General features: G+C 34.5%; 1 protein-coding gene across 2 annotated transcripts in view; it reads left to right on the forward strand.

Moving 5' to 3' along the window:
* The window catches only part of oplah (5-oxoprolinase, ATP-hydrolysing), a 69,515-nt gene that overhangs the window by 5,056 nt on the left and 38,807 nt on the right, over positions 1 to 25,652 (forward strand). For both annotated transcript variants that reach the window (XM_005156046.6, NM_001200059.1), the window contains exons 4-10: positions 4,381 to 4,495; positions 10,273 to 10,396; positions 13,164 to 13,359; positions 16,976 to 17,141; positions 17,824 to 17,962; positions 20,543 to 20,610; positions 24,235 to 24,521. In XM_005156046.6, the coding sequence (XP_005156103.1) occupies positions 4,381 to 4,495; positions 10,273 to 10,396; positions 13,164 to 13,359; positions 16,976 to 17,141; positions 17,824 to 17,962; positions 20,543 to 20,610; positions 24,235 to 24,521 (1,095 nt within the window). The remainder of the gene's footprint in view (positions 1 to 4,380; positions 4,496 to 10,272; positions 10,397 to 13,163; positions 13,360 to 16,975; positions 17,142 to 17,823; positions 17,963 to 20,542; positions 20,611 to 24,234; positions 24,522 to 25,652) is intronic.

Consider the following 25,652-nt stretch of genomic DNA (forward strand, 5'->3'; position numbering starts at 1 on the left):
TTATTCATTATTATAATACGCATGTAAACTAAGATATACAGTATGACAACAGAGGATGTATCTGTTGTTTTTGCCCAAGCTTTGTCAACTAATCATTATATTTCTGTTTAAAAGTTCAGCGCTGGTATGATTATTATTATTTATTCATTCATTTTCTTTTTGGCTTATTCCTTTTATTAATCCGGGGTCGCTACAGATGAATGAACCGCCAACTTATCCAGCACATGTTTTATGCAGCATATGGCCTTTCAGCCGCAACCCATCTCTGGGAAACATCCAACGTCACACTCATACACTACAGACAATTTAACCTACCCAATTCTCCTGCTCTGCATGTCTTTGTACTGTGGGGGAAACCAGAGCAACCGGAGGAAACCCTTGCCAACATGGGGAGAACATGCAAACTCCACACAGAAACGCCAACTGACCCATCCGAGGCTCGAACCAGCGACCTTCTTGCTGTGAGGCGACAGCACTACCTACTGCGCCACCGCATCGTCATTATTATTATTAATAATAATTTTTTAAGGGCTAGTTTTTATCCTACAGCCATATCAACCTTCAGCCCAAGACCAAAGTTGCGTACTGAAGCTAAGCATGCAGGTCTGAGCCTGGTTAGTACCTGGATGGGAGGCCACATAGGGAAACTAGATTGTTGTTAGGTCCCGTGTGGGTGCTAATGCCCCAGTATAGTGATGAGAACACCCATCAGTGAGCACCTTCTTTCAAATGAGACTATAAACTAAGGGCTCTCTGTGGTCATAAAATATCCTATAGCTCGTCTCGTAAAAAGCAAAGGTGTAACCCGTGTGTCCTGGCCAAATTCTCTCCATCGGCCCTTACCCATCATGGTGTCCCAATTATCCCCATCCACTGAAATAGCTCTATCACTATCTCTCCTCCTCCTGCAGCTGGTTTGTGGTCAGTGTCGTCCCATCATCCTGGTGCATACTGCACACTGATGGTGGTGTGAAGACTAGAGAGACCCCCTCTCATAATTGTAATGTACTTTTGGTGTATGGTAATTAAGTTGGGCACGTTCCTTTAAAAGAGTTATTAGTTATAGTTACTAGTTTTTGACTAATAGTAACCAAGTTTGTAACTTTACAGAATTTAGTTACATAATTAAATAAAAAGAAATTAATTACCAGGGAAAGTAACTAATGCGATACTTTTAAAAAAGCATCCGCTGCTTAAAACATATGCTGGATAAGTTGGCGGTTCATTCCGTTGTGGTGATCCCAGATTAATAAAGGGACTAAGCTGAAAATAAAATGACTGTATGAATGAATAAACTTGTTTGGATTTGCTATAGTTCCGAATCTGGTCGTTGGTGTGTGCGACTGACTGTGCTTGTGGGTGAACCTACACTCCTCTGCGTCTGATTGGCAAATGATGGAAATACTCTATCTAAGCCAATCCTTACATTCTCAATTACACCATGTTTACAGACACACCAATCATCATCACTGGCTGGTAATGTGTCCCGCCTCGACCCCAAACACACACACACACACACACACACACATCAGAGAAAGAGAGGTTCTACAGCTGAGAGAGATTCTGCTCACATGAAAACCGCTTCAGTGTTCTCAATTATAGTATCGTGCAATTTATTGTCAGTAATGGGAATAACGTTGTTATGGGGGAAATTGTAATGTACTCATTACTGGAAAAACTATCGCTGTTTGTAACGCCATTTATTTATACGGCCATTATTCCCATTACTGATGGTAATACACAGTAAATATGTTATATAAATGTGCATTACTTACTAATTGATTATGGCTGCACTTTTATTGGTATACAGTAAAATCAATTATATTATGAAGTGTTATTGAAATTTAAAATAACTCGTTTCCTCAGAACAAAATAGTTGTTCCTACACAATAAATTACTTCTGTATTTATTTTCAACATTATTACTTACAGAGATCTTATTCTAATATGTTGATTTGATGCTCAAGAAACATTGTGCTGCTTAACATGTTTGTGTAAATTATAATACATTTTAATAAATTCTTGTAAGAGTAAATTTTAAAAATTACCATGATTGTTTTTGTTAAGACAGTATAAGCAAAAAAAAAACACATTTTAATTATCAGAAATGCACTTCTTAAAGAATTCCTATAATCATGCTCTTAAACCATGTGAAAAGCCTTCCCAGAAAAGTTAAAACTTTTATAGCTGCAAAGGGTGGCCAACTCTACATTAAACCCTACAGATTGCGATTTCATTAGAGTTCATGTGTATGTAAAGGCAGATGTGCCAATGCCTTTAGAGATGCATTCTGCTTAGCTATTCTACTATTAATCCAGCCACTGACTTTTTTCAGTAAGACCAAGCAATGACAATGACAATAGAATCCATTCAAATTCTACTGGATCATACAATAGACAGACAGGAAAAGAAGTTCCAGACTTGAAAAGAAAGAGATTTCAATGAACGGAAGTGAACAAGAACAACCTGTTTTACAACTGTTCAAGAAAAATAAACTGCTCCTGAATAATAGTAATTTAAAAGTATACTTATTTAAATATGTTTAAGAATTCTATATTATAAAACTTTAAAACTTATATTGTTGTAAAATTTGTAGGTTAAAAAGTGAACATGGTTAAAGCACACTGATCTATATTAAGAGACGAGTTGTCTACATAATCAAGTTAGATTGTAACTGAAAAGATGAACTCTGTTCTAAAGAAAAGAGCATTTTTTATGAGTGTCTAACCCAAGCTAGTTACTCAGTTTCTAATAGCCAGAATAATGGGTTGATAATTGTGTTGCATTGTCTTTTTGCTCTTACGTTGATTATTTTACTTTGAAATGTTGTGTTTTTGTGGAATATAAAAATCTAAGTCTTTTTTCTTTCACGGAAATAAAATGTTAAGTATTTCTTAACCGTTATAATGACTTAGATTATTTGTTTATTATTTTGATTATTCATTAATTTTCCTTCGGCTTAGTCTCTTTATTTCCACAGCAGAATGAACTGCACATTCATCCAGCATATGTTTAACAAAGTGGATGTCCTTTCAGCTGCAACCCAGTACTGGGTATCACTCACACACTCTCACATTCACACACATACACTAAGGAAAATTTAGCTTATTCAATTCACCTATACCGCATATCTTTGGACTGTGGGGGAAACCGGAGTATCCATGCAACATGCAAACACATATACCAACTGGCCCAGCCAGGGCTCGAACCAGCAACCTTCTTGCTGTGAGGCAACAGTGCCAACCACTGAGCCACTGTACCACCCTGGTGAGTTAATTATTAGAGTTTTTCTTATGTGATTATGGACCTCCTAGAAAGAAATTTGGCTATTTTAACAAATTACACTTTACTCTAAAATGTGATTTGTTAAAAACACGTATTTTTTAAATATGTTTTTTAACAGCACAAATAACAGTCACCATTTTAACTAAGCCTCTATGAGTCTGCAAAATCCCATGAATGAGATACTGGGAACATAACAGTTCCCAATTGCCTAATATTATTATTTTTTATGTTACTACTATTTATAATTTTATTATGTTACTGTAAAAATTTAAACAGGAATACTATATGCAACCATTTTTACTTGTCTCTAAAACAAAAGAGAGTGAAATTTTGTATAGTTTATTATTATAAATTATACTTTTATTTAGTGTAGTTTTACAATTTGATAAACCAATGAACTGTGCTAAATTCATTTAATCCCTATGTACTGTTTAAATTTACTACCCTTCCATTATGTTCGTGGCAGTTTTTGCCCCATTAACTTTTATCATAGTGAAAATTTTGATAGCAAAGCCATGACGGTCTACAATCATACATTCTTGATTGCTGGTGTTTTTCCCTGTGGGCAAGTATATATATATATATATATATATATATATATATATATATATATATATATATATATATATATATATATATATATATATATATACTGTCCTCATTTGTAAGTCGCTTTGGATAAAAGCGTCTGCTAAATGACTAAATGTAAATGTGAATGTAAAGGTCTCTCTCTCTCTCTCTCTCTCTCTCTCTCTCTCTCTCTCTCTCACATACGCTATAATCCATAGAGAAAACTGAAAATAAGCATTTTTTTTGCACTGCAACTGATTAATGATCAAGAGTAAGAATATTTTTTTTACCTCTTCCCAACAGGGAAAACCAACCACAATCAAGAATGTATGATTATATGGTGTCATGGCTTTGCAATCAAAAAATGTCATTATAATGACAAAAAATATGTCAAAATAACATCATTTCAGAAAATCTGCTTCATCCACAGACAAGTTGCTTTGATGAAATACCTAAATAATGAAATGTTTGTGTTGTTGTAGATGCTGTGTGTGTGTGTGTTTCAAAGTATGCGTTGTTGTTTTAGGAAGTGTGTATGCCGGATGTACTGTATGAGGAGGTGATTGAAGTGGAGGAGAGAGTTATTCTCAGACAAGATTCCTGTCAGCTTCCCAGAAATGAGCCCAAGCGAATAGTAACAGGTGAACATCACGTTATCATCTGATCCATTTACGTTATTTTTGTAGATTTTTTTATGATCTTTTCTGTTAAAGGACTCAAAACCAAAAATGTATTCGATGTTTACAAATTCTTGACTTTTTTTCTTCTGTCTGATAAAAAGACACAAAAGAAGAGATTTGAAATAAAGCTGAAATCATTGACATCTATAGTAATAAAAAGGGAAGAGATTGGTTACAGGATTTTAGCTTTCTTTAAAATATTTTCCTTTGTGCTCAATAGAAAAAAATGAACAGGTTAATTGAGTAGTGAGTAAATGACAGAGGTAGGAGTAAGTCACACTTGTGCAAGTCACAAGCAAGTCCTTAGTCATAACCTTCAAGTCTCAAGCAAGTCAAGTAAATTTTTGTCAGAGTCAAGTCAAGTTAAGTCACATCAAGTCAAGTCGTAGCTTGGTCTAGCAAGTCACTTTCGAGTCAATCTAATTATATATATATATATATATATATAGATAGATATACACACACACACACACACACACACACACACACACACACACACACACACACACACACACACACAGTATATAAACTGTCATTTGAAATGACACTTTCATCACTAGTGAATCAGATGGCTTTCTGCTCAGGGGAATGTGTGTGCTTACTTAAAAGCCATTAAAATATTATAATATTAATTAAACGAGACCCTAAATCAAAAAACCAATCATAAGGCAAGGCAAGGCAAGCATCTTCCTCAAAGACATTTTATGCATTTCAATAACTCCAATATATATATTTTTTTGATTAGTAATATGAATTGCTAAGAATGAACTCTAAAGGCATTTTTGAACCTTTAGATTCCAGATAATTTATATAGTCTATTTCACACATACGTTAAAGATTTTTGAGATACATGGTCTCAAATGGTTTCTTGTTTTTTTTTTTGTTTGTTTTTTTTCCAAGTCATTTAACTCAAGTCCAAGTCAAGTCTCATGTCATGACAGCCAAGTCCAAGTCAAGTCGAGTCTTTTTTGGATATTTGTCAAGCAAGTCTCAAGTCTTAAACTTTGTGACTTAAGTCTGACTCTAGTCAAGTCGTGTGACTCTCGAGTCCCCATCTCTGGTAAATGATGAAAGTATTTTTTGGGTGAACTACAAATTTAAACTATATACTTAAATGTATAGAAAAATATGTATTGTTAGTTTTGTTGTTTTAGTTAAAGTCAAAAACAATATTTTCTGTCCAAAATTAATATGGATTCTCTAAATGGACATGGAAAAGATGCTGAAGGCGAAGAACTTTTTTTTACAATCTCTTGAAAATTTTTGCTCTCCCAGTGACAACCTCATATACAACCACCCCTTCCCCAACTTAAGCATTTACCTCCTATTTATATTTTCTCACAAAATCTGTTGAGTTCAAATAAACACTTTTACTGCAAGCATGTTTTTTTTTTTCTTTTGTAGAACTGCTTTACAAAAATGAAGGTTTTTGTACAGTTTCGACGGTGAATATACACAATTAAAATTGCACATTTTGTAGTTCAGGATTATATATTTTTATGTGACCAAAATGACCCAAATGCTTGTGTCAAGACCTCTTTTCAAAGCTTGAACATTTATTGCATAACTAATGTGTATTTTACTGAGTTGTATTAATATTCATAATTCAGCTTTGATTCAACTCTTCCAATATATAAAATACAATATATGAAATGTAGCTTCTGGCTAATGATTTAATGTCTATAATTAATTCTTGAGAGTGGTGGCCTTTTTATTATGTGCGTTCATCTATTTGGATATTTGCAACTATTTCTTAATAGGGTACAAAATTTTGTCTCAATTTAACACTTAATATAATAATATAATCCAAAATGCACATCATCAAAGAAAGTCAAATTGTCCATAAATTATAAGTGCCCTACTTTTAACTATTAAACAGATAAGCAAGGAAGAGGCTTCAGATTTTAAAATAAAAATTTTAGAAGCATCTGTCCTTGCGAAACAAATTTTTCAAGCTTAAGAACAGCAACCAGTAACCGGTGAGAAAAACTTCACCAATTGGCGAAAGTGAAGGATAAAAATCCTTGAGAGAAACCAGGCTCAGTTGGGCATGACCATTTCTCCTATGGCCAAACCTCTTGTGCAGAACTGCAGTCTAGACACCGGAGGCTGGAGAACGCTGACGTCAGCAAAGACTCAACAGTCCCTGGAGTCTCACATTAATCACTCTCATGCTCAACACTCCTCCATGACCACCACAGTAGCTGCTCAGGATTCAGGATTCAGGTCCGGGATTATGGAAACCTTGGGATCATCTCTTCACAGGTCTTGGATCGGATCAGTAATCCTGCAGAATTTCTGGTGGCCTCGGAATGAGTATCCCCAGGTGGAAATGGAGAACAAAGAGAATAATTATCATAGCTCCTGGTATATAAACGAGATGCAAAAACCTGCGTGGAGCACATTTATGCATCATACTGCTATGTGATGCATTAAGTGTATGCTTTACTAAAAAGAACTGCGAGAGTGTGTCTGAGCCTCGGACATTAGTAGGAGCCATAAATGAGAAGGCGTGACCTCCTTTACTCGACTTTGCTATTCTAGGTACTACCAAAAGTCCTGAGTTTTGAGATCTCAAAGAGCAGGTTGAATTGTAGAGAGACAGTAGGTTGGTTAGATAAACAGGAGCTAGATTATTTAAAGCTTTATAGGTAAGAAGCAATATTTTATAATCAATACAAAAGGCAGCCAGTGTAAGGAGGATAAAATTGGGGTGATATAAGCATATTTTCTAGACCTGGTAAGAACTCTGGCAGCTGCATTTTGTACTAGCTGAAGTTTATTAAAAGATGATTCTGGGCGACCAGTGAACAGAGCATTACAGTAATCCAGCCGAGAAGTCATAAAAGCATGGACTAACTTTTCTGCATCTGAGATGGATAGCATACTTCGTAACTGCAATATTTCTCAGATGAAAGCATTTATGAAAAGTAGGTGGTAAAATGGACTTACAATCCATCAAGATCTCCCTTTTAGCCACCACCATACCTAACATAATAGACATTTGTTGATTATGTGACCATGCTAACACAAGGTCAGAGCATCCGAACAGGACTAATTCTAAATCTGGACCAATGTTTTCTCTTAAAACATTTGAATAAAACTGCAAGAGATCAGAGATCAGAGATCTCAGGGCAAAACCAAAAAGTATGAGCATATGTTCCCTCTGAGCTCTTGCTTCTGTCACTTAACGAGGAAACTGAAGGATTTTTTTTATTGAGTTTAGCTTTGGTATAATGTAGCCTATGTACCACGTTAAACTCTATGAGTTGTAATCTTGCGTCAATAGAACAGGTATGAATTTGCTTCAGCCACTCTTCCCAGGTATCATTTGAAATGTTAAATTCAATATTCTATTCCCATGCCAATTTATAGCGATCAGAAGACACAGCAAATTGGCAGACAAACAGAAACAAACTGAGTCACCAAATGTTTAACCATAGGAGGTTGAAACGAAAGATTGTATATATTATGGTCCTATTTTTATTAAGCTATCACTTAATGTATTAGAAAACTTTGAATCACTCCTTAGTGAATGCAGATGGTTGTACATCGCAACCGCCACAAGACACAAGTGAACATTCTACCGCCACAAGACGCAAGTGAACATGAAGGGCCCTATCATACACTCGGCGCAGTGTGGCGCAAGACACGGCGCAATAGTCTTTTGGTAGTTTCAGCTTGGCGCAAGAGTTGTTTTGAGGCGTTGCGCTACGCTGTTTAAATAGCAAATGCATTAGCGCTCATTTGTGCGCCCATAGGCGTTCTGGTCTAAAAAGGAAGGCGTTCTGAGGCGGACCGCTGGCACGTCGCTATTTTGAGAAACTATAATAGATTTTTCATTAGTCTAAAACTAACCCGGTCTAAACTCCGGCGCAGAGTTGCGCCTCGTTTACGCACTGCTTAATACGCACAAGAGAGCAATAGGCAAATATCTTTACATATGAAAAAATTTAAATATTAAGGATATTTATAGGATATAATAAGAATAGATATAGGATATAAATATAAAGGATTAAAGTATTACAAAATATATTATTTTCTAGCCTACATAAATATGAAAAATCACTGCTTTTATGTCTTCTTCATCTCGGGAGGCATTTTCAGTTCACTCATAACAATTGTATAATGTTATTATTATTAGCAGTATTATTTAATATATCCATATTTATATTTGTTTTATTAAAAACAAGCTTAGATTTGCCCACCTGTCAGGTTTTAGACAATATGGGGCATGGCAGGTGAATTTGGAAATAACTCAGTATTTTGACCACATTTGGTCATTATTGTTCATTTATTCATTTGCTAGAAATTAGAACTGAATTTAGAAATAGTTTTGAAACAAATCTTTGCGCTTAACAAACGAAATTAATTATTTATAGACTAATTGATGTCTGTGCATAAAGGTTTCCCTATCCAAGAGCGAATGTGAAAGTAGTTCCATTATCTCTCATTCTCACGCAGTAGATGCTCTGTTTAACAGTTTTCTGTTAAAAAAAAAACTGTTAACTGTTAACTGTTTGCTTGTGAAATGCCCATTGTGAAATGCATCAAATGACTTACTTTGCGTCCTGTAAATAGCGAATGCGCTCTTGGCGCGACGCATCTGGGTCTTAAAGGGAATGGGAGATGAGACTCTAATTGGTTTATTCTCAAAACACACCTATAACTCATTAAGAAAATAAACTCAACCCTTTTAGCCCATGCGTCCGTAAATTAGCAAAAATGCGTTCTGACAAGGCCTGAAAGTGGTTGCGTCAAAATAGAGCCTGACGTGTTTTTCTGAGCTTAACAGATTTTGCGAGCCAACACCAAGAGCCAAAAAATGTTTTGCAAGTAAGCAATACTTTGTGAGATTTTCAAAATAGTTTTCTTTTTTTCTCCTGTATTCTTTCCATGACCATGTCTCTTTAGGAGCTCTGTAAATTAGCAATAATGAGCTGCAAAAATGTACAGTTTATGACAGTTTATGCTGCATTAACACACTTGATGAACAGGAAAGTGGGTTTAATTAATTATTCAACAAAGGCCTCGATTTGGCTGTTGGTCTTTGTGTTTGGTTCGACCAAACTGAACTCAAACTAGACTAAAAAAACACAAATGTGCCATTTTGATCAATCAAATTTAATTAAAATCTAAGAGGATTTGGAGGATTTTGGAGGATCTGATTTGTTTTTTAGATAATAATCTAAATGACAGATGATAGATAAATAAAATAACTTGTGATGAACACAAAATATATATTTACTAAAAAAATAAAGTAAATAAATAGTATTCTGTGTTGCATTTCTGTTAATCTCAAATTTGGAGTGAATTTTGACACTGTTTGCATTGGGCATACATGTTTCAATAGATAATAAGGCATTATATAATGCAATGAAATTTGGTTTATTTTTTACCAAATTCTATCCATATAAAAAGATGGACATTAGAAAAATTATTTTATTTAAAATTTATTTAAATTTTTTAGTAAACTATCCCTACAATTACACCAATTCAATAAACTGCCCCATTGTAAGATTTCTACAGAGGTAGTTTACTGCTTGAAATGCTTAATGCATAGCAAAAATTATGGCCACTATAATTTGTGTAATTTTCAGATAAAAATAAGTGTGAAATGATATATTATGATGTAAGAAACATTTTGTAATATTGTAGATGTCACATAAAAACAGTTTTATTGCAGTATTCATTCTCAGAAAAACATTTGAATGACAGATTCTCTGTTCCTCTTTCAGGTAGCACTGGTGAAAGTCTGGAGGTGTGGCGTGAATTGGATCTTCAACGTGTGGAGCAGGATTTGAGACGTGTGCAATCCAAAGGCATCAGAAGTCTTGCAGTGCTACTTCTGCATTCTTACACGTGTGTATAGAGCATTATATTCATTTTCTTTATTTAGAACTTAAAACGTATATTTTTAATTCTGTTGGATGAGGTTTTTTTATGCGTTCAGCAGTCTGATATGTCTTAGTAACGAATATAATGCATAGAAACTGCTTACCTGGTTAATTGAAAGCTATTTTTACATATCTCCACTGTTCACTTTTTAGCACTTATAGGGCCCTATCATACATACGCAATAAGGCGCACAATGCGTTTGCCGCAATTTGTTGCTGTTTTGAGACCAGCGCAACCCACATTTTCCCGTTTTGCACCACGTTGTTTAAATAGTAAATCCATTTGTGTCACTTTCTGGACTCATGGGTGTGCCGGTCTAGAAAAGAAGTGTGTTAAGGTGCATTGTTGGCGTGTTGCTATTTTAAGGAACTGAAATAGATTGTGCAATTGACCAGCTGAAAGAAGGTCTAAAGTGCAGCGCAGAGCGTATTAGTTGTGCGCCTTAAATGCTTACACATTGCTTAATACATACATAGGATGTACAGCAATACGCAGATTTTTTTATGAATAAAACAGAATTAAAGGATTAAATTATTACAAAAATTATTACATTCTACATAAATATAGTAACCACTACCTCCTTTTTAGTTTATTCATGAAAACTTGCGTTTGTATGATGCTATTATTAGTAGTAGCAGTAGTATTATTTATTATATGCATACTTATATTTGTTTTATTAAAAACAAGCTTAGATCCTTCCACCTCAGGTTTTGTACCATATAGGGCACAAGAATAAGAAATGTGTAAGAAAAAGTTTTTTGACCACACTTTGTTATTATTGTTTATTTATTTGCTTGCTGTAAATAAGAACTGAATTTAAAAATAGTTTTGAAACAAATCTTTGTGCTTAACAAAGGAAATTTAATATGCAGGCTAATGGATATCTTCAGTGAAGTGCGTACAACATAGTTTCCTTATCCACGAAATAGAAAAAGAGAAAGTAAAGGCTTGTTAAACAGTTTTTTTCGCTATTGAAGCATTCAGTTTTTCCACTTACAAAGTCCGCCATGTAAAAGGCAAATGCGCCATGGCGCGACTGACTCTTAAAGGGAATAAGAGATAAGACTCTAATTGGTTTATTCTCAAAACACACCCATAACTCATTAAGAGAATAAGCACAACCCTTTTAGATCATGCACCGCAGTGCAGAGTTTATTTTTTCGTCCTTAAAATAGCAAAAATGGATTTGGACATACCCTTATGCTTTTGCGCAATGCAATGCTTTAGACTTTGCACCTTGATCGTTAAAATAGAGCCCATAGGCTTAGTTTATCATTTACAAACACAACTGGTGTCATCTTGCACCTCATTTGTTATTAATGTAGTAGCAGTAGTAGTACTTATCTTAATAATTGTAAAGTAAAATTAGAAGATATGCTAATGAAATAAGAACTAATCATGGTGACAGATAAACAGACAGACAGATAAATGTACAAAATAAACTCAAGGCCATATATCATCAGACACAACTGAATTCACAGTACAGTTGAGGACAAAATTATTAGCCCTCCTGTGAAATTTAGGTTCTTTTTCTGATATTTTCCAAGTTATGTTTAACAGAGCACAAGCAATTCTCACAGTATTCCCAATTACATTTTTTCTTCTGAAAAAGTCTTATTTCTTAGTATGACTGGCCTATAAAATATTTTAGAATATTTAAAAACTGCAGAGACGAATATATGAAAATATAATATAATATAATGTAATTATAATTAATATAATTATAATTTATATATATATATATATATATATATATATATATATATATATATATATTTTTTTTTTTTTTTTTTTTTTTTTTTTTTTTTAATGGCTATAGAACAAACCACTATGGTCAACTGACTCGCCTAATTTCCACGACTTGCTTAGGTAACCTATTTAATCTACACATGACTTGTTTTATTTATTTATTTTATGGTGGAGAATTTCCATGTTGTACTGTTTTGACAAAAATTGAATTATACATGAACATGCTGTTATAATAAGTTATTGATTAGGTGTGATGCATCAAGACCATACAATGTTATTGCAAAAATAATAAGTGATGTATACAGTGATGTACCATATATGGTGATCACCGCAACACCGTATACATCACTTATCACTTATTACTTTTGGACATATACTGTCCAAAAGTAAAAAAAAAAAAATCCAGTACCAGTACCAGTAGTGGTGTGAATTTATTTTCTTCTCCAGAAAATGTTTCATAATAGTAGACTTCTAATAAAAAATGTAAAACAAATCATTACGTGTAAATATAACTGCACTCGAGAAGTTGTGTATAATCATACCTTTATTTAAAATTCCACTGTTGGTCCCACTTTATATTAGCCCTTTTTTAAACTGCTTTGTACTTTTTCTAAAAAAGTTTACAAAATGTATCCATTGTATCAGATTATTAATTTAAATCATCATTCATTTTTTTTTTGTCGGCTTAGTCCCTTTATTAATCCAGGGTTGCCACAGCGAAATGAACCGCCAACTTATTCAGCACGTTTTTAAGCAGGGGATATCCTTCCAGCCTCAACCCATCCGTGGGAAAATTAATTTCAATAGTAGTTGTAAATATAGTAGATTTGTCAAATGAATAAAAGTGGTCCATGTACTGAGCAACATTTAGTTGGTGTTTAGATGAAATATGTCAGTCACTGAAATATTTAAAGCATTTAGTGATACATCAAATTATGTTGATTGAAATCATATTTCTCATTGTTAATGGCATGTGTTTCAGATGGGCTGCTCATGAGAAGGCTGTGGGGTCTTTGGCAAAACGGCTTGGTTTTGCTCAAGTGTCTCTTTCTAGTGAGGTGATGCCCATGGTGCGAGCAGTGCCCCGTGGGTATACAGTTTGTGCCGATGCCTACCTCACACCAAAAATACACCTGTACCTGACTAAATTTACTGCAGGCTTTAAAGGAGGCTTGAAGGTATGTCTGTGTGGTTTGTTTAATCAATCATATACAGTTGAAGTCAGAATTATTAGCCCCCCTGAATTATTAGCCCCCTGTTATTTTTTTCCCCAATTTCTGTTTAACAGAGATAAGATTTTTTTCAACACATTTCTAAACACAATAATTTTAATAAGTCATTTTTAATAACTGATTTATTTTATCTTTGCTATGATAACAGTAAATAATATTTTACTAGCTATTGATCAAGACTTCTATACAGCTTAACATGACATTAAAATGCTTAACTGGGTAATTATGTTAACTAGGCAGGTTAGGGTAAAGAGGCAAGTTATTGTGTAATGATGATTTTTTTCTGTAGACTATTAAAAAAATATATAGCTTAAAGGGGCTTATCATTTTTAATTTTCAAATGTTTTTTTTTTTTTTTTTTAATTAAAAACTACTTTTATCCTAGCCGAAATAAAATAAATAAGACTTTCTACAGAAGAACAAATATTATCAGACATACTGTGAAAATGTTCTTGTTCTGTTAAACATTGTTTGGGAAATATTTAAAAAAGAAAAAAAATCAAAGAAGGGCTAATAATCCTGACTTCAACTGTATATCCTCCCCTTAAAGAGTTCATAAAAAAAAAATAAATGTGGTCAATATTCATTCATCTTCAGAACACAAATAAAGATATTTTGCATGAAATCCGAGAGCTCGCTGATCCTCCATAGACAGCAAAGGACCTGACTAATTCAAAGTCCAGAAAGGTACCAAAAACAATCCATATTATGAAGAATACTTTCGTGCACACATAAAAAAAACAAAAAACAAATTATTCAGCTGTTACTTCTCCTTAGCGTACACAGTATATAGTGCACTGATGAATACCCCAGATGCCCACTTGTGACTTCCTCTATTATTTCAAACAAAGCACAGGTGCATCAAATATATACATCAGCAAAACACAATAAGCACAATGCTCTTGGAAACACGCACCTTATATTAACACTGAGGAGAAGAAACTTTTGAATATTATTGGCATTTTGGTACTAATATAATAATATCTTGATTGGACCACTGAAGTCATTCATCATCTTTAAACATTGGTGTCTATGAAGGATTTAGGAACTCTGATTTTATCGTAAATACAGCGGGTAAAATAAATATTGAACATGTCATTTCTTTCTGGAAATAGTATTTCTAAAGGAGGTGTTGATGGAATTGAACCATATTTTGGTAAAAACCCAAACAATAAAAACAAACAAAAATCTGAAAATGTACATATGTGTAATAACAATGAAATGACTTAAGGAGAAATTACTGAAGTACTAAAATGTATTTAATACTTTTATAAAAGGCCTTTTTGGCTGTGGCAGCATAAAGACAGCTCTTAAATGGAAAATTAACTTACATGAACTGCTCGGGTGTGAGACTTCAACAGAGTGTAAAAATCTTGATGGTTTTGTGGGTCTTGTGTATTTTGTGGGTCATTTGTATTTCCTATTGGATTCAAATCAAGTGATTGGCTGTGCCATTCTACAGCTTGATTTTCTTTTGCTAAAAGCGTTTGAGAGTTTCCTTGGCTGTGTTTTGGACAGCCGATTCGAATGCTATCACTCGATTGAATGGGCGGTATCAGTGGTTATATGATAGATAAGGGCTAGTAGGGGCCTTCAGCGCCTACTGGTAGGCTCAGAAGGCTGTTATCATCCATCCACATGGTTAATCAGCTAAAGATCACAAATGGCTGCGGCCGGAAGTTAGGAAAATTATTTATATTATTTATGAAATTTCCCATTAATTCTATTTTATTACATCTACCCCTACCCCAACCATAAACCCATTCATCACAGTAATGTAAAAACAGATCTGGATCTGGAGTCTTTTCTATTAGTATAGCTGATTAACCATGTAAAACAGTCTTTTAAGCCTACCGCTAGCTGATAACAGAGATGGGAAGTAACAAAGTACAAATACTTCATTACTGTACTTATGTAATGTAATGGGACACTGACAACAGGGGTGCGGAAGCAAATGCAGGTTTATTAGAGAGGTCAGGTAAGCAATGGTCAACACAATGGCAAAAAGATGTATGCAGGCAATCCAGAGTTGTAGCCAGAAACACAGGCAGATGGTCAGAAGACAGGCAGCAGACAGGGATAAACAGATAAACAAGGCAAGGATCAAAACACTGCAAAGCGAGAAAAAAGAAAGGCGTTTTAATGTCACTAAACAGTAAACAAGACTCAGCAACTTCTGTGTGTTTTTCTGCTGACTTTATAGTCCATGTAATCAGTTTATGAGTAGCTTTAGCTGTGTCTGTGTGCAATTATAGGGATCTAGGCCAGGTGTGTGAGTGATGCATAACTGGCTCTTGTAGTCCATTTACCAGCAGATTTGTAGTCCTATGTGATCTGTTTGTCTACCAGCGACCTTCACAGGCTGAATTGCTGGTGATTGTGGCAACTTAAGTAGATTTTTCTGGTATCAGTGCTTTACTTCACTTTTTATTTTGCTGACAAATTTTTGCTTTCTACTCCTTATATTTTTTTTACTACTATTACTATTACTATGAGAAAGACAAAGATCATTTGCAGTCAGTAATAGCAGTCGATAAGTAATTATTTTGGAAAAAGAAAATATATTTTCAATTTATTCGACAAAAAAAATAAAATATAAAATTTTTAAATTCTGTATATTTTGGACAGAATTCAGTCTAAAATGTAAGACATTATTTATAAAGATAGACAGGCCTACATAATTATTTTTAACATAAGTGTACAAGTAAGTGAACATCAATGCCAGCTGTTGTTTTTTAACCAACAGCTGCAAAACTACATGATCAGTGTAGTGAGTTTGCGTCAGGATGTTGATACATGGGTTTTATGTGAAAACAGATATTTACCTACCTAGTAAAACTAGTAAAACATGCAGTTTTTTTACTTAAGTACATATTTCAGGATGTAGTACTTTACTTTTACCTGAGTACAAAAGTGTAATTAGTACTTCAAGTTAACCAGAGTTGTTTTAAACATGAGTATCTGTACTTCTACTTAAGGAAAGGATGTGTGTACTTTTGACATCTCTGGCTGATAACCACTGATAACACCGATTTGAGTGAAAACAGTCGAAGAGGGTGTTTTAGATCATTGTCTTGCTGAAATGTCCACCCTGGTTTTATCTTCATCATCCTGATAATGTAAATGTTGGACTGAAGCAGCTGATATTAATTTATAATATCGAAAGGAAGAGCTTTTACTGCCTTTCTACACCTACCTTTCTTCATGCGTTCAATACTTTTTCCCTGCATCATTTCATTATATTTTGCATGACTTAATTTGTACACTAATTAGATTTGTTTTCTTTGCATATATATAGATTTATTTGGTTGTTACTCACATTTAGGGAAAATTTTAAGTCAACAGCACCCTTGGAAATATATTTTCTGAGAAAAATGGTGACGTGTTCATACTTATTGTTCCTGCTGCATCTTAATTTGTGTTCTCAAGATGAACAAAGGCCTCATAGGTCTGACATGAGGGTGATTATTAACAGAACTAATTAATAACAGAGATTTCATTTTTGGGTGAACCAACTCTTTAGTTTAATAACGCACAATTTTGGTTCCTCTCTTTCTATAAGGGAGTAGATGTGTTATTCATGCAGTCAGATGGAGGACTTACACCAATGGAACAGTTCTGTGGCTCTCGGGCAGTGCTCTCTGGTCCTGCTGGAGGAGTTGTGGGCTATGCCGTTACATGTTATAAATCTACAGAAAAGAAGCCTGTCATTGGTTTTGACATGGGAGGTGAGTAAATGCTTTACTGAAGGTTTAAAGGTGTCACATGATGTTGCCAAAATGAACAAAGGGTAAAGGTTTAAAAAGCAGTATTTTCCACGTACTCTACATTATTGTTGTTCACCTCTGTTCTGCTTTTTTGTAACATGATGGTTTTTACAGAGCTCATTCTGAGAAGTGTTTTGTTTACCGGTACACACAAACAGCTTGCAGCACATCAGAGACCAAGGGCTCAAATGAATAAACACCCTTTGTACACTTTAATAGTGTTTAAAAGGTCTTTTCACAAAATTATTTTTACAAAATCCAATTATTTTCACTATGATACTTATGCAAAATTAATAATCATATCACTTAAAAATGGGAAATGATGCATGTACCCTTAATTATTTGTGTTTTTTTTAATCTATTTATGAACAAAATATATTAGACATTTGAATTAATCTACTTTTAATGGAGGGACATTAATCCTTTAGGTCAGTATATATAACATAATTCAACTAACCTTCTTAGGAGATTTATGGAATTTCTTACCAACACAGTCCTTAAATCATATTATTAATATTATTAATATGAAATAACACAGTATGTCTGATAATTCATATTTGTTCATGTTGATCATGTAGAAAAGAAGGTATCCTGAGAAAACTGTTGAGCAAATTGACTGTACTGTTAATTGGTTTGTTTGCAGGTACATCTACAGATGTGAGCCGATACGCTGGACAGTATGAACATGTGTTTGAAGCAACAATTGCTGGCATTACTCTGCAGGCGCCGCAGCTCGACATCAACACTGTAGCAGCTGGTGGAGGCTCTCGCCTGTTTTTCCGGTAATTAACATATTATGTATTTATTATTATTTATTGATTTGTAAGGTCAGTCATCTTATATTTCTGTACATTGAACATCAAGAAAGAAAATAATAAAATATGCATCATGTAAAATTATTCCAGTAAAATAATAGTAAGAAATATGAAAATTCACATATTTTACCCCCTTCATCAGAGTAAATAAATTCTAGTATCACACTTGAAGTATCAAGTATCACACTTGAGCAAATGCATGTTTTAGGCATACAGCATAATTAGGGATGCATGATATGAATAAAACCAATCAATATGATAACCAATAATTATAACCAAGTCCTTCTTGTGGCCAATTCGCATATAGATACTGATAATCAATAAGTTCCTATCTTGATATTATAGTCTTCATACAATCTGCAGTTTGTGCACTCAGGCGAATAAAACATCTAAACTGACATTTATCAGCTCTGGCTAAACTATAGTAGACATCAGTGCTCACTATTCAAAAGATATTTGGAAGCGTGTTGTACTGCTTTATTTTTGTATAATGATGGACTCACACTAGGCTGTTCGAACCGAAATGGCTTGCAGTCTAAATGTGGAGCATTTACTGCTGAAAATTATAGCTATTTCATACTTTCATATATACTGTATATATTTCATATATATATATATATACTTGGGAATTGGGGAACACATAAAATCCTACACTTTGAATATAAACATACATATGAAGTTAATAAAGATAAATTGGCCTTTTCAAATAAACATATTTGTTCTTAAGTAAACATGAATAAACCATCTTAATTATCTCAGTGCTGAAAAAATGTGAGACTGTAGTCCAGGGCTATTCAATTGGCGGCCCGCGGGCTGAACTCGGCCCCCGAGGCAATTTGTTCTGGCCCTCCAAACAGTGTGACCAAGACATAAAAATAGAATTTAGTCCAGTCGAAAAACGGCCGCTATAGCTATAAAGTGTTGTGCGTCTGTTCAATTCAGTATGAGCTGCGGAGGCTGCGCTACATATATATACATATTGCCCAATCGTGGGCAGATTTGGCCAGGACTGGCCTAATTACCCTAACCTGCCTAGTTAACCTTATTAATCTTGTTACGCCTTTAAATGTCACTTTAAGCTCTATAGAAGTGTCTTGAAAAAAAAAGATCTAGTAAAATATTATTTATTGTCATCATGGCAAAGATAAAACAAATCAGTTATTAGAAATGAGTTATTAAAACTATTATGTTCAGAAATGTGTTGAAAAAAGTTTCTGTCCATTAAACAGAAATTGGGGGGAAAATTAAACAGTGCGACAAATAATTTAGGGGGGCTATTAATTCTGACTTCAGCTAAATATATATATATATATATATATATATATATATATATATATATATATATATATATATATATATATATATATATATATATATATATATATAATGTATATTTCATATTTCATTTTCACACGATTACAAAAATGATAAAATTAACATACTTTTCAAATGCAAAAATAAAATGCAATGACATTTATCCGCCTCGAATTATTTATTTATTTATTTTTGAAAATATAGTGCATCCTCAAAATTTTGCAGGAAATATACATTTACACAAATAATAATAAAAAATATACAATATTTTCAATCAATTTGTTATTTGAAAGTATAAGTGGGAAAATCTTATAGATCAACAGTATATGTAGATGTTATATTAACTTAAACTTTAATAATAATATTCTTTGTCTTTTCATCCTAAACATTTACAAGGTGCTGACAGGTATTTCTGTGAAAAGCTATTGTCTTTGGAACGTTTTACAATTAAAAAAAATAAGATTTTGTTATCAGATTTTATTTACTTATCACAACAATACAATTGATGTCATTTTTAACTATGAAGGCCAATAATTTATCTGTGTGAAAATATTGTGCATTTGTAGGATATCATTTTATGCTAGTAATCATTCCAGTGTGCTACTTCTTCTCAAACCATACTACAACTCACATACATGTCACAGATTAAATGAAATGCTTCACTTCATGACAAAAGACTTTCTTTCTCTACAATTTTAACACTGTTAAAATCATTGTCGCAAATAAAATTTCAGTTATTCTTTATCTGCGTGCAGTATGTGGCGTATATTGTAGTCAGGTTTATGGTACGTTAAATTTTAAGTTCATATACCAATATTAAATATGTACTCAATTGTTTTATCTTTTATTATCTTAGTATTTGCTTGGTACCACGCAACCCATCTCTGGGAAACATCCACACACACACACACACTCCAGAGAATTTAGCCTACCCAATTCACCTGTACCGCATGTCTTTGGACTGTGGGGGAAACCGGAGCACCCGGACAAAAACCCATGCGAACGCAGGGAGAACATGCAAACTACACAAAAAAATGCCAACTGAGCCGAGGTTCGAACCAGCGACCTTCTTGCTGTGAGGCGACAGCACTACCTACGGCGCCACTCCGTCGCCCATGAGAGAGTTTACCATTCTAAAAAAATCTCATACTTACCACCATGACATATGAAACTGAATTAAAAACATAATTTAAGAATGTGAAATATTTCTTATATTGTTTGTCTGCATTTCAGGTCAGGAATGTTTGTTGTGGGGCCAGAGTCAGCTGGTGCTCATCCTGGGCCAGCCTGCTATAGGAAAGGTAATAGCAAATCTTCTGAAGCAGACCTAGGCATTTTAAGACCTTTGATTGCAATGCGCAGGACTGATGTTGCGGGTTAAGAAAAGGGGACTTTCACATATAGCATCTTTATATAGCATATAGCAAATAGGAAGGGATGCACATGCAGTATGTCACGCTCACATTTTCCAGGCACCGTGAGTTGAATTAAAAAGTAATAAAGGTAGACTAATTACCTCAGATTAATGCTTTAACAAGTCAAGATACAGATCCTCTTTCAGTAATGATCATTACATCACAAAATCACATTCAACCTGACTTCAGTGCACTTGTTCAGCCCAACACAGGCTAGAATTCTCTCTAAAAAATTATAAATGAATGAATGATTAAGTAAACAAATATTAGGGTGAAGCAATCAAACAAACAATGCCGTGGCATTTATATGAAGTTGATATTGTGACGATGGTCTTTAAAATACTTTTGGTGTATTTTGTGTAAATACTTTTAGTTTAATTTATCCTTTTTTACATTCATTTATATTTTTACAAATTTTGTTAATGTTTACTAAATAGTTTCACTGATTTTTTTTTTTTACAAATTAACAGTATCGGTCAGGCCCTCTAAAACCACCCCAAAGTGTAATTGACCACCGCTGTTCTGAACATTTTCACCAAGTCAGCACTTTAAAATAAACCTTGACTGATGTTATTACATTTATCAGAATCAGTTTTATTGCCAAGTGTGCTTCACACACACAAAGAATTTGTTTTGGCTACAGAAGCTTCCAATGTACATAAAGTAACAAGTGACAACACAAAATAAATACGAAAAAAAAAGAGGATAAACAGACAAACAACAGAGATGCACTTAGTAAAAAAGATCTGGATATTGAACTGCATGTACAGATTTGTTATAAATATACAGGTTATAAGGTGCTGTGTACAAGTGCGTATGAGAAAGTATTGCACATGTTTATTGCACAGTAGGGGAATATTAACAGTTTATGAGGTAGACAGGACAGTTCTTAAAGAGTAGGAAGGGTAGTGCCAGTGATTCATTCAGCAGTCCGGATTATTCGCTGTAGTCTACGGAGGACGGTTTTGGCAGCTCAGCCGAACCAGATGTTGATTGAAGTGTAGAGGATGGATTGGATGACAGCTGAGTAGAACTGTATGAGCAGCTCCTATGGCAGGTTGAACTTCCTTAGCTGACAAAGGAAGTACAGTCTCTGCTGGGCTTTCATCGCAATAGAGTCTATGTGAGTGTCCCACTTTAGATCCTGAGAGATGGTGGTGCCCAGGAACCTGAATGACTCTACTGCAGCCACAGTGCTGTTCATGATGGTAAGTGGGGGGAGTGCAGGGGAGTTTCTCCTAAAGTCCACTATCATCTCCACTGTTTTAAGCGTGTTCGGCTCCAGGTTGGTGCATCTGCAACAAAAAGTCAGCCTCTCCACCTGCCGTCTGTATGCAGACTTGTCATCATTCCGAATTAAGCCAATAACAGAAGAGTCGTCCACAAACTTCAAGAGCTTGATGGAGGGGTCTTTCGCTGTGCAATCATTGGTGTACAGGGAGAAGAGCAGTGGGGAGAGAGCTGGTGCCCTGGGGGGGCATCAGTGCTGATGGTGCGGCTGTCAGATGTGATTTTGCCCATTCTGACTAGCTTTATTTTACATAATAAATATTTTATGTAATAAAGTAATTCATAATTATATTCTGTAAATGTGCAATAAATTATCATTTCATTTAAATGATCATTTGGACATTTTTCTTATTATAACCAAAGAGGGGGAAATATGTGGGGACGAAGAAAGTGAGAAATAGCAGAACAAGACAATACAAAACCAAAACTGACTGTAAAACCTTTTCAGTCTGCCACTGAACACAGCTGTAAGTAAAACAAAAATAAACCAAAATGTCTCTCACTGCTGTCACTTTTACTCAAAGTCTCCAACTAAAAAGGTGTGTATTTTTGTAATCACGCTAGTTTATTGAATTATTAAAATTGTGGCTAAAAAGGCAACGGTCAAACCCTAACAAACACAGAATGTGTAAGCACAACCAGTGTAAGACATCAGGCTGAGTTGTAGCTGGCAGCAAACAAATAACATCCAATAACAGAGCTAATAGTACAATTGGCAGGCAGCAGAGAAAAACTAGGGCAGCACAATATATCATTTCAGCCTCAGTATTGCAATGTGCGCATCTATAATAGTCACATTGCAGGATATGCGATGTTGAGTTTGGATTATATTTTACTGAGCATTACCATTTAAAACACATGAAACTTCGACAGTCATTTCAGTGTTAAACCGTTACAGTTTTAAAAGGGGTGGTCCAGAGTGTATTTATAAGTATTGATTGTGATTCTAAGATGCAACACAATGTGTGCTCATGCTTTATTTGTAAAAATTATTATTATTATTTTTTCACATATCTTACTTTGATTATATACAGCTACTCAACTAACATAATGTGCTGTGATTTTTGGATTGTTTCTACATCACCAGGAAAAGCGCCATGTCTCTAATAGCACGTGCTGTGCCTCAGCTATGTAAATACTGTCTGTCAGTTTAGCTGTTAGCCATATTAGTTTGAGCCTGAATCACACAGAAAATGAAAACGACAGAGATGAAGCTCACGCCTGCTCTCTAAAATAAAATCTGGCAAGTGTCTATTATATATATTCGCAATGAGCACATGTAAGTAATATGAAATGTTCACGTATCTTTTGAGATTTCTTATTTGAGATGTAGAACACAGGGAAAGCGGCCACATAGAAAGACACTGCAGCGCTGGTGAAGATTGTGGGTTTTTACAGGGGTTTGCTGGATAAATGTGAGTTAGTAGCTAAATTGTTAACAGTGACAAACATCATTTCCCATTGTTCACATCCTTGTTTATGTCCTTGCTACAACATACCATTAACGCTAGACAATATGCATGTAATAGATCCACTTTAATAAACAAAAATACTTAGAGGTTGTGGATCACAATCCACAGCTTCATCTATTATGGTTGGAGCTGCTCCTTCTTTGAGGAGTTTTTAGCCAAATTCAGCACTGAACTTGGAGAGATTCTGGAAGCTGTCCTTTGTCAAATACTAGCTGTATATTGTTTTTAGATTTTTCTGGAACAAAATTTAAATTACATTGTAAGCACGTCTCTCTTTGTGTCATGTCCTTTGGAAACCTAAATGCAGAAACAGAAGAAGCTCTGTGGAAATAGCAGCATTTGGACGGCATTTTAGCTTTCTCTGCTATAACATTACAGCACCTCTGGCCATGCCCCTTCGCTGCACGATGTGGTGAATGCACATAACCTGAAGCGTTCGTGATCTCACTATCTCGGATGTATTTTTGTTGTGCCTAAACTTTGTTCGCTGTAGGCTTTGCTAAGCTAACTCTGTAAAAGCCAATGTCTCCCTTTGCATTGAACTTTGAGCGTATGAAATTCAGAGATGTTGTTTATGTTCGCACAGCTACATTACACATCAACTAAAGTTTGAAATATCATATCATAGTGGACCACCCCATTTAGACCTGTGATTGTGTAATAGTTACAAATGAGTTTCTGCAGCTAGAATAGTCTAAAAGACTAATATACAGTAACTCTATAGCACATATTTATTGTTTCTCTACAGGTGGTCCTTTGACAGTCACTGATGCTAATCTAGCCCTCGGCCGACTGCTGCCTTCTTTCTTTCCAAAAATATTTGGCCCTGGAGAAAATGAGCCTTTGTCAACTGAAGAAACCATGAAGCATTTCTCCAAACTCACACAAGAAATTAACCACTTCCTTTCTACTAACCAAACATCTAATAGTGCTTCAGGAGCACAATTGTCAAAAATGAGTATAGAGGACATTGCCATGGGTTTCATCAATGTGGCTAATGAGGCCATGTGCAGGCCAATCAGAGCACTGACACAGGTAAAACACACTTCTATTGCTTGTGGCATTTGTATTTTAAGAGTATCCCAATGGACCCAGTAGACCCAATCTGCTGAAGAGCAATAAAACATTTCAATTACTGAAGACTGAAATAACAGAGTTTCCATAGATCTCAATTTCGTAAATAGAATTTTAGCTCTTCATGACAAAAGACTTGTCGCCTGTCCAAATTTTAGCAACAACAAATAATAACGTGACTTCTAGTTGATCATTTGGTATCTGAAGTGGCTTATGTGAAAAGCACAGGCCTCTAGATTCTGCTTATTTTAACAAAAAAATATGCTCCTCGTGCAGTGGAAAAAGAATTAATATTGTGTATGACTCCCATGAGCTTGTACGACTGCATCCATACATCTCTGCAATGACTTAAATAACTTATTAATAAAGTCACCTGGAATGGCAAAGAAAGTGGTCTTGCACACTGCAAAAAATGCTTTTCTTGCTTAGATTTTTTGTCTTGTTTCTAGTCTAAATATTTAAAATTTCTTATATCAAGAGGCATTTTCTAGACAAGCAAAACATATTGTCTCGTTTTGAGAAAAAATATGCCAATATTAAATGAGTTTTTCCTTAAAACAAGTAAAATAATTTGCCAATGGGGTAAGCAAATTAATGTTGTTTTTTCTTTTGACGTAAGATTATTTTGCTTACCCCATTGGCAGATTATTTAGCTTGTTTTAAGGAAAAACTCATTTATTATTGGCATATTATTTCTCAAAACAAGACAATATGTTTTGCTTGTCTAGAAAATTCTTCTTAATTTAGGAATTTTCAGATATTTACACTAGAAACAAGACAAAAAAACAAGACAAAAAATCTAAGTAAGAAAAGCATTTTTTGCAGTGCAGGACTCTCATAGTTCACCAAGATTATTTGGATTCATCTTCAATGCCTTCTCCTTCATCTTACCCCAGACATGCTCAATAATGTTCATATCTGGTGACTGGGTCGGCCAATCCGGGAGCACCTTGACCCTCTTTGTTTTCAGGAACTTTGTGGAGGCTGAAGTATAAGGAGGAGTGCAATCCAGCTTCAGTATTTGCCCTATTCTGTAGTTTGTAATGTAATGGACAGCACAACTGTGCTGATACCTCAGACTCTTGATGTTGC

The sequence above is a fragment of the Danio rerio genome, chromosome 12 (genome assembly GCF_049306965.1).
Source record: "Danio rerio strain Tuebingen ecotype United States chromosome 12, GRCz12tu, whole genome shotgun sequence".
NCBI classification, from domain to species: Eukaryota; Metazoa; Chordata; class Actinopteri; order Cypriniformes; family Danionidae; genus Danio; species Danio rerio.